The following is a 13,289-nucleotide window of genomic DNA, read 5'->3' as shown; positions in this document are numbered from 1 at the left end:
GCGAGGATAAAGGGGGCGCCGGGCAGCCGAGGCCAGAGACCCGCCCGGAGCATCCCAGACCTCGCCATGAACGTCCTTCTGCTGGCCGCTCTCTGCGCCCTGGCCGCGCTCGGCCTCGCCCGGCCAGGTAAAGGGGGCGAGGGTCTCCCCGGGGGCCCCGGGACGAGGAGAGCCGCTTGGGGAGGGCGGGCAGGAGGAGAGGGGCTTCTCCCGCCGGCAGCGCCCTTCCCTCCTTGCCCCCCCTCGGGCTCCCCTTCCCCAAACCCAGCGAGCCCCCCCCCGGACAAGGCTGCCTCCTCGCTGAGCCGACCTCCCCCCTCCTCTTTTGCAGAGGTCGAGCACGCCCGGAGGGCCGACGGGCCGCCCAAGTCGGGAGGTGAGTCGGAGCACCTTCCCTTACGACCCCCCCACCCCGGTCCCCCCCCACCCCCCGGCCCAGAAGGGGAGCAGCCTTGAGGCGCCTCCGGGCACCTGCCGGCACCTTCAGCCTTTGCAGATTCCGGGCGCCCCTCTGGCGCTGCCCCCTTGGAGGGCGGAGGGGGGGGGGTTCTCCTCTACATGGAGCCATGCCAGGCAGAGACCCCCCCTCACCCAGCCCCTGCCCTGCAAGTCGGGGGCGGCGCCCTTTGGCCCGGGCTTGAAGCGCGAGAGAGAGGGGAGGGGGGACGGGACAGGAGCGGTGATGCCCCCTCACCTGGCTCGGGTGGGGAGTGGGCTGGGTGCCCTTTTCTTGCCCCGCTCTCTGCAGGGAGGGTTTAAGAAGAAGCCGGCCGCCTCTTCCTTCTGCGGACCCCATGAGGACTAGAACCGGACAAAAGCCTCCCAGTTGGAAGCAAAGGGTTTCCCAGTTGCCCCCCTTCCTCCCCTGTCCTAAACACCCCGCTCCTTCCCTGCAGCTTTTGTCTCCAAGCGAGAGGGGGCTGAAATCGTGAAGCGACAGAAGAGGAACTACAACAGGTACGGGAAAGGGGCCGGCCGGCTGACCCACCCTCTCCCCTCCCTCAATTTCCCAGGGGGATTCAGTCTGCAACCCCCCTCAATTCCCAGACCACCACCCCCCACCGCCCCCTTGCAATTGGACTCCATGGGCACTTCCACATTGCTGCGAGAAGCCCCAATTTGGGGGTTTGGGTGGGGGCGTCAGAAACCTTGAGCGGAAGGACCCTTTGAGGCCATCTAGCCTAGCCTGCTGCCCAGAAGGAATCCTGGTTAAAAGCCAGACTCTCGTTTGCAAGAAGCTCTGGCTGAGATTCTAGAAGCAGCCGGGTTCAAGAAATGGGGCTGGGGCCTCAAAATGGAGAGAAATCTCCCCCTTACCCAGGGCAAGAAACGGGAGCCCTTTGCTCTAGGAGAAAATCCAGGGGAGGCAGAGGCTGGTTTTGGCGGGGGGGGGCAGGAGAGAGAGAATAGAACAGTTGGAAGGGACCTTGGAGGTCATCTAGTCCAACCCCCTGCTCAAGCAGGAGGCCCTATTCCACTTTGGACAAATAGCTATGCAGTCTCTTCTTAAAAACCTCCAGTGACAGAGCAGCCACAACTCTGGGAGGAAAGCTGATCTATCTATCGTAGCCATCTATCTTCTCACCCTCCATCCATCCATCTATCTATCTATCTATCTATCTATCTATCTATCTATCTATCTATCTATCTATCTATCTATCTATCTATCTCTCATCTCTTTCTCTCTCTTATCTATCTATCCATCCATCCACCCATCCATCCATCCATCTATCTGTCTATCATCTATCATCAGAGAGAGAGAGGAAGAGAGAGGGAGAGAGAGAGGAAGAGAGAGAGAGGAAGAAAGAGAGAGAGAGAGAAGAAGAGAGAGAGAGGAAGAGGGAGAGAGAGGAAGAGAGAGAGAGAGGGAGAGAGAGGAAGAGAGAGAGAGAGGAAGAGAGAGAGAGAGAAGAAAGAGAGAGAGGGAGAGAGAGAGAAGAGAGAGAGAGAGAGAGAGGAAGAGAGAGAGAGAGAGAGAGAGAGAGGAAGAAAGAGAGAGAGGAAGAGAGGGGGAGGAAGAAAGAGAGAGAAGAGAAGAGAAGAGAGAGAGGAAGAGAGAGAGGGGGAGGCTGCAGAGGAGATGTTCACCGGTAGGTGCCAAGCCCTCCGTCTCCCCTGGGCACCCCCCCCACTCGCTTCCTTGCCTCCCTGCCTTCCACCGCAGAGTGACCAAGCCCCGTCCCAGCGAAAGCCCCTCCCCCGCCCTCGTGGCCTCCCCCAATCACCCTCTCCCTGTTGCTTCCTCCGCAGTGGCTATGGGGCTGCCCCCCAAGTGGCCGTGAACCCCCTTGAGGCCCAGCGGGAGGTCTGTGAGCTCAGCCCCGCCTGCGATGAGTTGGCCGACCACATCGGCTTCCAGGAGGCTTATCGGCAGTTCTACGGGCCCGTCTAGCTCGCCAGCGTTTCTGCAGCCCCCCCCCTCCCACCTCCAGGACTGGGGCAAAGGACCCCCCCTCCCCTTCTCTCTGTATGACGCTTGGGGAAATGTGTAGTTTTATATTCTAGAAAAAAATAAATAAAGGAAAAGAAACGAACCTGGAATCGCTGCAGGTTATTTCACGGGATGGAGCAGACGGACTTGACTGTGTTGGAGAGGGGGGTGTCACCCAATGGCCCCCTACATGAGGGGGGTTCCTTTCTGCCCTTTACAGCCACCCCAAATGAGGAAACTTGGGGTTCACCAAATCATGAAGCAGACTTGCCCCAACAAAACCCCCCTGCTTATCAATATGGATCCCTCCCATTCACATCCAGCAAAGTCCCGGCAAACGGTCTTTCAAGGGCGAATTGCAACCACAGACCTTATCAGGCTTGGAGAGTTGCCAGGCCGATAGCTTCCAAACGCAATGCTGTACAAGAAAATACTTGGCAAGGAGTCTCTGAGAGTCACGAACAAATCTTCACGCTAATTAAACAAACTAATTGTCTCCTGCAAACACCCCTCCCCTTTCGCTCCTCTTTATTTCCAATGGAAGGGGCCATTCATCGTCCACCTTTGCTTTTACTCCCAAGTCGACCCTTGTTCCTTAACTGTTCCCCTCTCCTGGCAGCTCTGTGCATGCGCACCCTGGGAACAGGCTCCAGCTGTTCTTCTTCCCCACTGATCTCAGCTGATAATGTCAGATGGCCCTGGCCCCCTCATCAGAGCCTTCCCCAGACTCCAGGACTGGCCCATGTTCCTCCCCAACCTCCTCACTGTCCAAGTCTGCCGCCAGCGCCACTGGACACTGGTGGGCCACAACAGAAAGCATGAAGACCTCTGAGACCTACAAGCCTAAATGCCCCCTCCCCAAAGAAATGTCAAATGCCTCCTTTCAACTCAGTTTTTTGAAGTTTGGCTCAAGAATCATGATTTAATTGGGACGATTGCTGGAATCCTGACACTGTCGTTTGTTGTCAGCCATTAAGCCGACCCAGGCCTGCATCCACCCTATGGCTCAGCCCTCTCCCTGCCCCTCTGACCCACACCACCTCCTTCAGATCCGCCAGGGCCATCACGGTGCTGTCCTTTATAGTGTCCAGCTAGTGGGTACTGGGGGGTGGGGCTTCTCCTTTTTCCACTGGTTGTTCCCGGCACGACTCCCTTGAAGTTAGCTTGCCTGACACGACCAAAGTAAGGCAGCCCCTGCTTAGCGATCTCGGCTTCCAGGGGTATTTTGGGGTGAGGTTTGGTTTTTGTTTGTGATTTTCGCTGTCTGCGGGATGCGTAAGAGCCACCTCCAGCATCGCGATTCCAAGGTGCCCACGCTTCTCCTTTTGGCTCTTTGAAAAGAGTCCAGGTTTCCCAGCCATAAGTAGCAATCGGAAACATTATGGCGTTAATTCATTTCAAATGATCCAAGCCCCAGAGCGTGTCACTGTAACAGCATTACCAAAAAGGCACGAAAAGTGGTTAACCTAATTTTGCGAAGTTTCTTCTCCGGTAACATCGAACTGCAAACCAGGGCATACAAAACCTTTGCCAGACCACTTGAACACCACAGGCACTGACAGATTTTCCATCAGTCAATTGCAGAAGGCAGCTTTACTGGGAACAGTTTCCACCCTGCGACGAGATCTGAAACGCTGTCAAACCACCAGATTTCCCTCTCCCGGGTCCTTGGTAAGAACTCGATAGACAGGCGAAAGTGCCAAACCCAGCCTGAACATCTGGCTGACTGTGTAATAACAACGACAACAACAATTATAATTAGAACAAGCCATCAGAACAAACGCAATCAAAGTCAGAATAGAAAAATCTGCTGATGACCCCAAATGCAGACTCTGCAAAGAAGTGGACGAAACCATCGTCACATACTGAGCAACATACTTGCAAGACAATCGCTCAGACTGACTACAAACAACGTCACAACACAGTCGCTCAGATGGTCCATTGGAACTTGTGTCGCAACTACCACTTTGCCTGCAGCAAAGAACTGGTGGGATCATAAGCCTGAAAAAGTGGCCGAAAATGAGCATGCAAAAACTACTGTGGGACTTCCGAATACAGACTGACAAAGTTTTGGAACACAACACCCCAGATGTCACAATTGTGGAGAAGAAAAAAATGTGGATCATCGACATGGCCATACCTGGTGACAGAAGAATCGACAAGAAACAACTTGAAAAAGTCACCAGATATCAGGACCTGAGAATCGAACTGCAGAGAGTCTGGCATAAACCAGTGCAGGTGGTTCCAGGGGTACTGGGCACACTGGGTGCTGTGCCTAAAGACCCAGGCAAGCACTTAAAAACAATTGGCACTGACAAGATCACCACTGGTCAGCTGCAGAAGGCCACTTTACTGGGACTTGCTCGCATAACCCGCCGAGACATCATGCAGTCCTAACTGCTTGGGAAGTGTTCAACTAGTGATTTGTGATAATAAATCTAGCATAGTTATTTCATTTGCTGTGTACACTGTTGTTTTTTCTGAATAACAATAATAACAACAACAATAATAACAATAATAATAACTTTCGAATACAGACGGATCGTCATTTGGAACACATGACAGATATCACAGTTATCGAAAACCAAAATGTACAATCTATTGATATCGTGGTACCAGGAGATGCCAGAGTCGAAGAAAAATAACTGGAAAAAATAACAAAATATCGCAACCTAGTCATCGAAACTACACGATTATGGATGAAACATGTAATTGTGATACCCATTGTCATCGGGGCACTTGGTACCGTGACCAAGAATTTTATAAAATACATCAAGAAATCGCAACTTCCTGCAACAACACCAATGGAACTGCAAAAAACCTTCTGCGCTCCCGGAACATCATACATCTTAAGAAGGTACTTGATTGACACCTAGGACGCTGGCAGCAACCCGTATGAACCATTAGCACCAGTCAATGGTATTTGTGATGCATTTTTGAATGTTCAGTTGACTGAGTTTCATGTTTAATAAATCAAGTTAATAATAATAATTATAATAATAATAATAATAATAATAATAATAATAATAATAATGGAGAAGAAGAAGAAGAAGAAGAAGAAGAACAAGAAGAAGAAGAAGAAGAAGAAGAAGAAGAAGAAGAAGAAGAAGAAGAAGAAGAAGAAGAAGAAGAAGAAGAAACTGCTTCAGTAGAACAGGCTGGGTTATGTTTCAGAAAAGGGAAACTGGAGTTAGGACACCAGGGTAGGTGGGGATCCTTGGAAGAACCGGTGTGAATGTTTATTACTTTGTTCACATGGGAAGCCCCCTCCTCACAGCTCCTTGGGCCCACCTCTCTCATCCCGGTGGCTGCTCTGGTGGAGGAAGAGGGCTTTCTGGATTCGGCTGGGCTGCTTCAGCAGTCCTGGACAAAGACGTGTCTGGACACTGCAGGCGCCTGGCGTTGCATGGGCTCAGCCACGCGATGAACGCAATAACGATGACACAAGAAAAGGAAAGGCCAGCAACAATGACTTTGGCCACCATGTTCTTTTTGATCTCAGATCTCTGATATTCTGGGGGAGGGGAAAGCAGAGAGTGTATTAATCATTCTTGCACGAACAGGATAATTGTGCGAAACCTTTCCTTTCTTTACTCGACAGGTTTCCTAGAGTACAACTCTGTTGTGGCTCGCCACAAGGATAAAAACCGCCAGCCTCAAAAACAAGAAAGATGATTTAAGGGCTTGGAAGCTAAATTATATGACGAACGGTTGAGGGAATTTGAGGGGCTGCCCCAGAGAAAAGGGGGTCAAATTATTCTCCAAAGCCCCTGAAGCGGTGGTGGTATTCAACCGGTTCGGACGAACCACTAGTAAGGATTTGGCATGGGTCGCTGAACCGGTAGTAAGTTCTGGCTGGCCATGCCCCTCCACCCCCGACCCGGTCACCCAGTAGCCCCGGCTCGCTTGCCCCGCCCACCTGATGCTCACTGACCCCGCCCACCTGACGCTGGACCCTTAAGCTATTTCTTTCTTTTCCCTCCCGACAATCAGCTGTTCATATGATCAGCTGTGCCGGGATTCGGCCCAGGAAGGCTAAAAATGGAGGGAGGAGCCCCCTAAGACTCCTCTGAGGCCCAGGAAGGCCCCCAAAATGGGTGGGTGGGGTGGTGGCTGCCCCCCCCAAAAAAGCCATGCCCACCAAGCCACGCCCACCAAGCCACGCCCACAGAACCAGTAGTAAAACATTTCGAATCCCCCCACGGCGCTGAAGGCAGGACAAGAAGCAACGGGTGGAAACTCATCCAAGGGCGAAGCAACCTAGAAATGTCCTCAACAATTCACCAACGGTCCGGCTTCTTTCCAGAAGGTCTGGAGGTTCTCAAGAAGAGACGGGACAGCCAATTGTCTGGAGTGGTATAGGCTCCCCTGCTGTAGCATGGGGTTGGACTAGAAGACCTCCAAGGTCCCTTCCAAAGTTATTTTTCTGCCGTCTATGTTCCCAAACTCCTTGCGATGCCCCAGCAGCCATTCACAGGATTCCACCCCCCAAGCCTGGTGAAGGGCCAAATCTTGACGGAGATTCCAGAAAGCCAAAAAGAGAAGGTTAGGGTCCTGCTGGATCTTGGGCAGAGGGTAGGAGCAGACCCAGAAAAGGCGGCTCCTTCCAGGCAGGCCCAACCAGCGGGTGGCATTTCAGGGAGGGCACCTGGAGTGGACCTCCACTGTCCGCTCTGCTGGGATGGGCAGATGTGACCAGAGGGAGGGAGACTCTGGAGGAGGCTGCAAGGCCTCTGAGGGACACGAAGCTGGCCTGAACTTCAAGATGGCTGAGGGATGTTGCTTTCAGGGGGATAGAGTGAAGGAGCCGGGAAGAAGTATCTCCTTCCGCACTTTTTCCCCGTGCCATCCCTGTGGACACTTGATCCTCACCACAGTGTCTTAGGTTTAAGCATATCTACCCATGCAGTAAGGCTGTATTATTATTACTATTGCTATTATTATCCTTCTCAGTTTCTCTACTTGACCCCTCTTATTGTTGTTATTGTTATTGTTATTGTTATCGTTATTATTATAACGATAATTATAATTATTATGTTGCTTTGAGTGCACACTGAGAGCATTTACACCAAGACAAATTCCATGTGTGTCCAATCACACTTGGCCAATAAAGAATTCTATTTTTAAGCAGGGGGTCAGTGTTCCAACTAATCAACTCCAAACCATTAAACTCCGAGACGAACATTTTCTCAGTGTTCCATTTTATTAGAGTTGTCATATTGGCACTTCTGGGAAAACCTGAATCTGAGAGTTCTCGATTTTCCCTTCGTAACTGAAAATCAAAACTCCATCCCTTGCACCTATTAGTCCATCCCATGGCCCAATCAAACGTCGTCTGAACTGGAGACATTCCTCCGGACACTCCTCTCCAGGTGCAGGGCGACATGTCCTTGACACTCCGAGAAAGAATGTTGTTCAGTCTAATCTTCCACCTCTCTAAGAAATCCCCCCCCGCCTCCCAAATTCCCAGGCACTGAATCTGGCAGCCTCAAAGCTTCCAAGCAACATGGCTTCCAAAGCTGACCCCTGGGCTGCTCGCCTGTCTAGAAGCGTCTCAGTAGCTTGTGAAAAATACGGATGAATTCGGGAGGTGGAAGGAAAGAAGGTTGCAATATTTCTAGCTGCATTCCAAGGGGGTGGTTACCTGCTTTAAGCCCCACCCTGCACCAGACTGGTTGCCTGTCTCCGAGGGGGAGCACTTCCAGGTCCACTCCCTGGGATGCCAGCACTGAAGCCCTGGGGGTCCCCATGGGTACCCGGTGGATTATCAGGGGAGTCTGCCAAGGAGAGGAGAGTGCTGGGCCCCTACCAACACCCCTCCCTGTGTGGCAGTCTCAGCCATGGGACCCTGGAGGAGACCCCCCCCCCTGGAATTGAACAGGACAGAACAGAATAGAATAGACATCTTTATTGGCCGTGTGTGATTGGATTTATCTCTGGTGCAAAGGCTCTCAGTGTGCCTGTTGTTTTGCCTTCCTTGAGCCTCTGCAGGGACACTGTACTTACCTGGGATCCGAAACAGGCCACGTGGGGGCTCCTGGGAGGGGCAAGGTGCCGTGGGCGAGGCCAGCCAGGGGTGGGATTTGCCAGTTCGTGGAACCAGCCATAAAATTAGCTAGTGGTTCGGTACCGGTTCACCTGAATGGGGCAGAACAGTAGCAGCCCACCCCCGGGCGAGAAGCGGAACGTTTTCAAGGATAAAAAAAACCCCAAGAAAGTCCAGTTGCCTTTTAGAAAAGCAGCTTTGGGACTCTTCCAAAATTTGTGACTTCGGTAGAAGGAAAATTGGTGCCGTGGTGCCGCGGTGGTGCCGTGGTTAGAGTGCAGTACTGCTGATTGCAGTTTGCCAGCAAATTGGCACTTCGAATCCCACCAGGCTCCAGGTCGGCTCAGCCTTCCGTCCTTCCAAAGTGGGTAAAATGGGGACCCAGATTGTTGGGGGCAAGAGGCTGACTCTGTAAACCGCTTAGGGAGGGCTGGAAAGCACTGTGAAGCGGTGTATAAGTCTAAGTGCCGGTGCTACGGGGATGTGGGTTTTTTGGCCAACCGCAACTGTTGTATTCCACAGTCATTGTGGAGAGCTGCTCCTTCCTCAAACCACACCCAAGGCCGACCCTTTTCAGCTCTCTCCCCAGCCAGCCACCCTAAAGACTCCTTAAGATGACCACCACTTACGTGGACACGCTTCACTGAGCGTCATGTTTCTGGATACCTGGCTAACAGGGTTTTCCACCTTGCAGCTGACCTCCTGGTCGAAGATTTTGCTGCTGGTGTAGTTGATGGTCAGCAAACTCTCGTGGGTGACATGCGAGGCAATGCCCTCTGCCACAAACCACTGCAGGTCCAGCTGGTCCTCCCATTTCCCCACAGAGCACATCAGGTGGAACAGTTCTGTCTGACCTCTACTGATTTTGCACTTGATGGACAGGTCTGTGCTCTGCAGCCGTCCTGAGCAGGAGACAGAAAGGACAGGAGGGGTGAAGGACAGCAAGTGAAACGATCAGGAGCTGGAAGAAAGATTTAAGACCTCCCACATCCCAGACATAAACTGTTTCAACTCCTACCCTCAAAACGATGCTATAGAGCACTGCACACCAGGACAACTAGACACAAGGGGAGTTTTTTCCTGAATGCCACCACTCATTTAAACAACTCCTTCCTTCCTTCCTTCCTTCCTTCCTTCCTTCCTTCCTTCCTTCCTTCCTTCCTTCCTTCCTTCCTTCCTTCCTTCCTTCCTTCCTTCCTTCCTGTGGTTAAAATGCAGCATTGGGACTAACTCTGCCCACAGACAGGAGTTTGATCCTGACTGGCTCCAGGTTGACTCAGCCTTCCGTCCTTCCGAGGTGGGTAAAAGGAGGAGCCAGATTGTTGGGGGCCAAGAGGCTGACTCTGTAAACCGCTTAGAGAGGGCTGGAAAGCACTGTGAAGCGATGTATAAGTCTAAATGCTATTGCTATGGGGATGTGGTTTGTTGGCCAACCACAATTGTTGCATTCCACACTGTTCGACTATTTGCAAAGTCTACATCACTATCAATATTCATCTTCTCATCACTCCTATCATCCATCATCTCCTCCCACTTGTAACGTGTTCCCTGTATCCTTTGGAAGGCAACATCCAAACCGTCGCCACCTGCCCGCCCCAGGATGCAAAGGAGGGGAATTAAGTCACCCCCGAAAAGACGGCCTAGCCGTTTTTTCGGGGGTCAACAAAAACAAAATAAGGCCCGGCCTTATTTTGTGAGAAACACGGTAGCCTGCAGACCCCTGACCCTCTTAGTTGCTCTTCTCCGCCCTTGCGCGTCTGCAGCACTCACTGTAAACTTTCAGGTCAAAGTGCTCGTTGATTGTCTCTGAAGTTGTTAAGACGATGTTTGCCGTGTATCTGTTAATGTCCTCTCGGCTGAGATGGCTGAGCTGCAGATTCCGGCAGTCCTTGGAGGAGCTGATGCGCTGTTTGAAGGCTTGGATGGGGACGAGAATTTTACAGGGATTGCCGGGGGCCACCAGGGCGAAGACCCTGACCCTGTCCTTTTTCTCAGTCTTGGACCAGGAAATGGTTGCAAAGGGTTTGGAGTCATTGATCTGGAAAGTGACGGATTCCCCCAGAACGCCATTCAGTTGTATGGCCGAGGTTTCTGTGAGAACTGAGAAGAGGAAAAAAAGGCTTTAGAAGCAAAAAGCGACACATTATCCAAGCCACTCTGGTTTCTGGTTTCTTTTATTGGACCCTTAAACCCTGCCACATAAACTCAATATAAAAGACAAAGTGAAAAAAGAATAAAAGAACGCAAGGCAGATGATGAATTGGGGATTTTAAATGTTGTGGAAGTTACTGCTTTTTAATATTTCATCCATTAGTTGTAACTAGTTAAATATATTGTATTTCACATTAAAAAAACGAAGGAACATACTTGGACTAAGAATGGATATCCAAAGATCATGGCCAACAAAACACTGAATGGTGTTCGGTCCATGGTAGCGAGAATCTATTCTGACTTGGTATTTCATTTATTTATTTAATTTATATCCCACTTTTATTATTTTTACAAATGTAACTCAAGATGGCAAACATGCTTAATACTCCTCCTATTTTCTCCACAACCACCCTGTGAGGTGGCTTGGGCTGAGAGAGAGGGACTGGCCCAAAATCCCCCCCAACCCCTTTAATAGGTAAGGCGGGAGTAGAACTCACCGTCTCTTGGCTTAGTTTGGGGCCTTCACCACTCAACCCTTGTAAAATCAAAATGTAGGTTCTATGCATATATAAGCCCAAATTTGGGATGTTAGTATTATGTCGAAGACTATTATAGCTTGAGAAGTGTCCCGTTTGAAGGAGATTTTAACTTTTAAGCAGTGGAGGCACTCTACTGGTTCGGCCCGGTTCAGCTGAACCGATAGTAAAGATGTTACCGTTCGGCTGAACCAGTATTTCTTTTTCCTCCCGACGATCAGCTGTTCCAACGATCAGCTGTGCCGGGATCCCCCTCATTGTCTCACTGCTTCACCCAGGAGGCTGCTGCCTTGAGCCCCAGGAGGGGTCAAAAAAGGAGCGGGGATATGTGTGTGTGTGTGTGGCTGCGGAAGAAGTAAAAGAAGCCACACCCACCGAGTCACATGGCCACTCCCACCTAGCCACGCCCACAGAACCGGCAATAAAAATATTCACATCTGACCTTTGCTTTTAAGGCAGGAAATTCTTTGGAGCACAGAAGCATTTTGCAACCACCTGGTTAGCCAGTCATTCATAGAAGGGATTAAGTGCTGTTTCTAGTGAAAGGCATATTGTCTTCTTCCAGCAATTAGCACAAAAAAAGAGGCATTTCTGCCTACTCTGGGGAGATAAACAGCTTGGTAACATTGAGTAGCCTGGGTTGAGATTGGAACCCAACTTTCCAGACTTGTTTCATTCTAGCAGGAACTATTTCCCACAATCCCTGAGCTGTACAGCATTGACCCCAAGTATGGATTCCTGTTTTTTGCTCTGGTTCTGAACCTCGACTGAGAGGGAGTGTAAATGGGCCAAGCTCCTGCCCCCACCCCCCAGCTGCCTGTCAAACAAAAACCGTAGCAGAAGTTACCGGCTTGGAAGTAAACAAGTAGGAGTGTCACCCAGAAAGCATCCTTATGTTGCATGCCAGACACTTCCCTGCTTGGCTTCAACCAAGACAAAAGACCTGGTCCCGGCCACTGGTGGCTCCCACTGCCCCCCTCACCTCTCTGGCTGAGACCTCACAATCAGGTGACTCAGTCTGCATCGTATGCAAATCACTTACCTGGAGGGAGAGGAAAGATTCAGCTTCCCTGCCCCAAATTTGCTCCTGGGAGTTTTAGCTTCTTTGGAAAGTTGAATGTCTTTTGCAGGCCAATCTTGTCACGGCTGAACCTCCTGTTTAGGACGGGCTGGCACTGCCTCCCTCCGGCAGTGCCACCTTGGAAGGCTGGTACAAAACTTCCCAGATGGAATATCTGGATTGGAGCTGTTGTCCCCAAAGTGCCTTTTTTTTTCCTCTCCAAAGACAAGTGGATTTTCTTTGTTTTTTCTTGAAGATGTTTCACTTCTCATCCAAGACATGTCTTCAGAACTGAAGAAGCTTCTTGGGTGAGAAGTGAAGCATCTTCAAGAAAAGCCCAAGAAAGTGCAGTTGTTTCTTGAAGAAGCACCTTTTAGGACAACCATGATCTGGATCAGTGGTGGGATTCAATTTTTTTTTACTACTGGTCCTGTGGGTGTGGCTCGGTGGGCCTGGCAGGGGAAGGATATACTGCAAAATCCCCCTTCCCTCCCCACCCCACTGACCTGCTTTCCAGCTCCGTTCTCCTGTGCAGGGCAACCAAAGGAGACCCAGCCGATCATCTGGGACTCAGTGGGAGGCAGAGAAGAGATGGGGTTGGCGGGGCCAGTCGGAGGTGGGATTGGGCGTTTCTCCAAACTACTCCAAACTACTGGCTCTAACCTTGAATCTGACAATGTTGCTCCAACTGAACTTATACTTCAGGATGGTCAGTGTTAGGAACGAAGAAATTCCTAGGATTCAGTGGAGACTGACCAGGGAGGGGAGGAGAAAATAGAAAGGGTCAGGAACAGGACAGGTTGATTAAAGAGATGTCCACCACATATGATAATATGATCCAGGTGTCTGGTGGCATTTCCAACGTTTAGCCGATTTAAGACTGCAATGGTGATCACCTGACTGAAGGTCACTGTGAATGTGGATTGTGGAATCTGTTGTGGATTGGAAATGTTTGTGTTGTCTGGTTTGGCTTGTCTGGATTTGACCAATAAGAGAGAGGCACTCTTGTAATTCACTTGACTTCTAGTAAACTGTACCTTTCTCACCAAAGGAGTTAATAGCATT

General features: G+C 50.8%; 1 protein-coding gene across 1 annotated transcript; it reads left to right on the top strand.

Moving 5' to 3' along the window:
• Window positions 1–2,505, top strand: BGLAP (bone gamma-carboxyglutamate protein). Its single transcript, XM_026717726.2, has 4 exons — window positions 1–127; window positions 332–376; window positions 897–957; window positions 2,251–2,505. The coding sequence occupies exons 1-4, from the start codon at window positions 67–69 to the stop codon at window positions 2,390–2,392; spliced, it is 309 nt and encodes a 102-aa protein (XP_026573511.2). The 5' UTR covers window positions 1–66; the 3' UTR covers window positions 2,393–2,505.
• The last annotated feature ends 10,784 nt before the right edge of the window (window positions 2,506–13,289 follow it).

Source organism: Pseudonaja textilis, chromosome 16 (genome assembly GCF_049901715.1).
Source record: "Pseudonaja textilis isolate UNSWEBS1 chromosome 16, rPseTex1.2, whole genome shotgun sequence".
In the NCBI taxonomy this organism is placed as follows: domain Eukaryota; kingdom Metazoa; phylum Chordata; class Lepidosauria; order Squamata; family Elapidae; genus Pseudonaja; species Pseudonaja textilis.
This window is presented reverse-complemented; position numbering and strand designations above follow the sequence as displayed.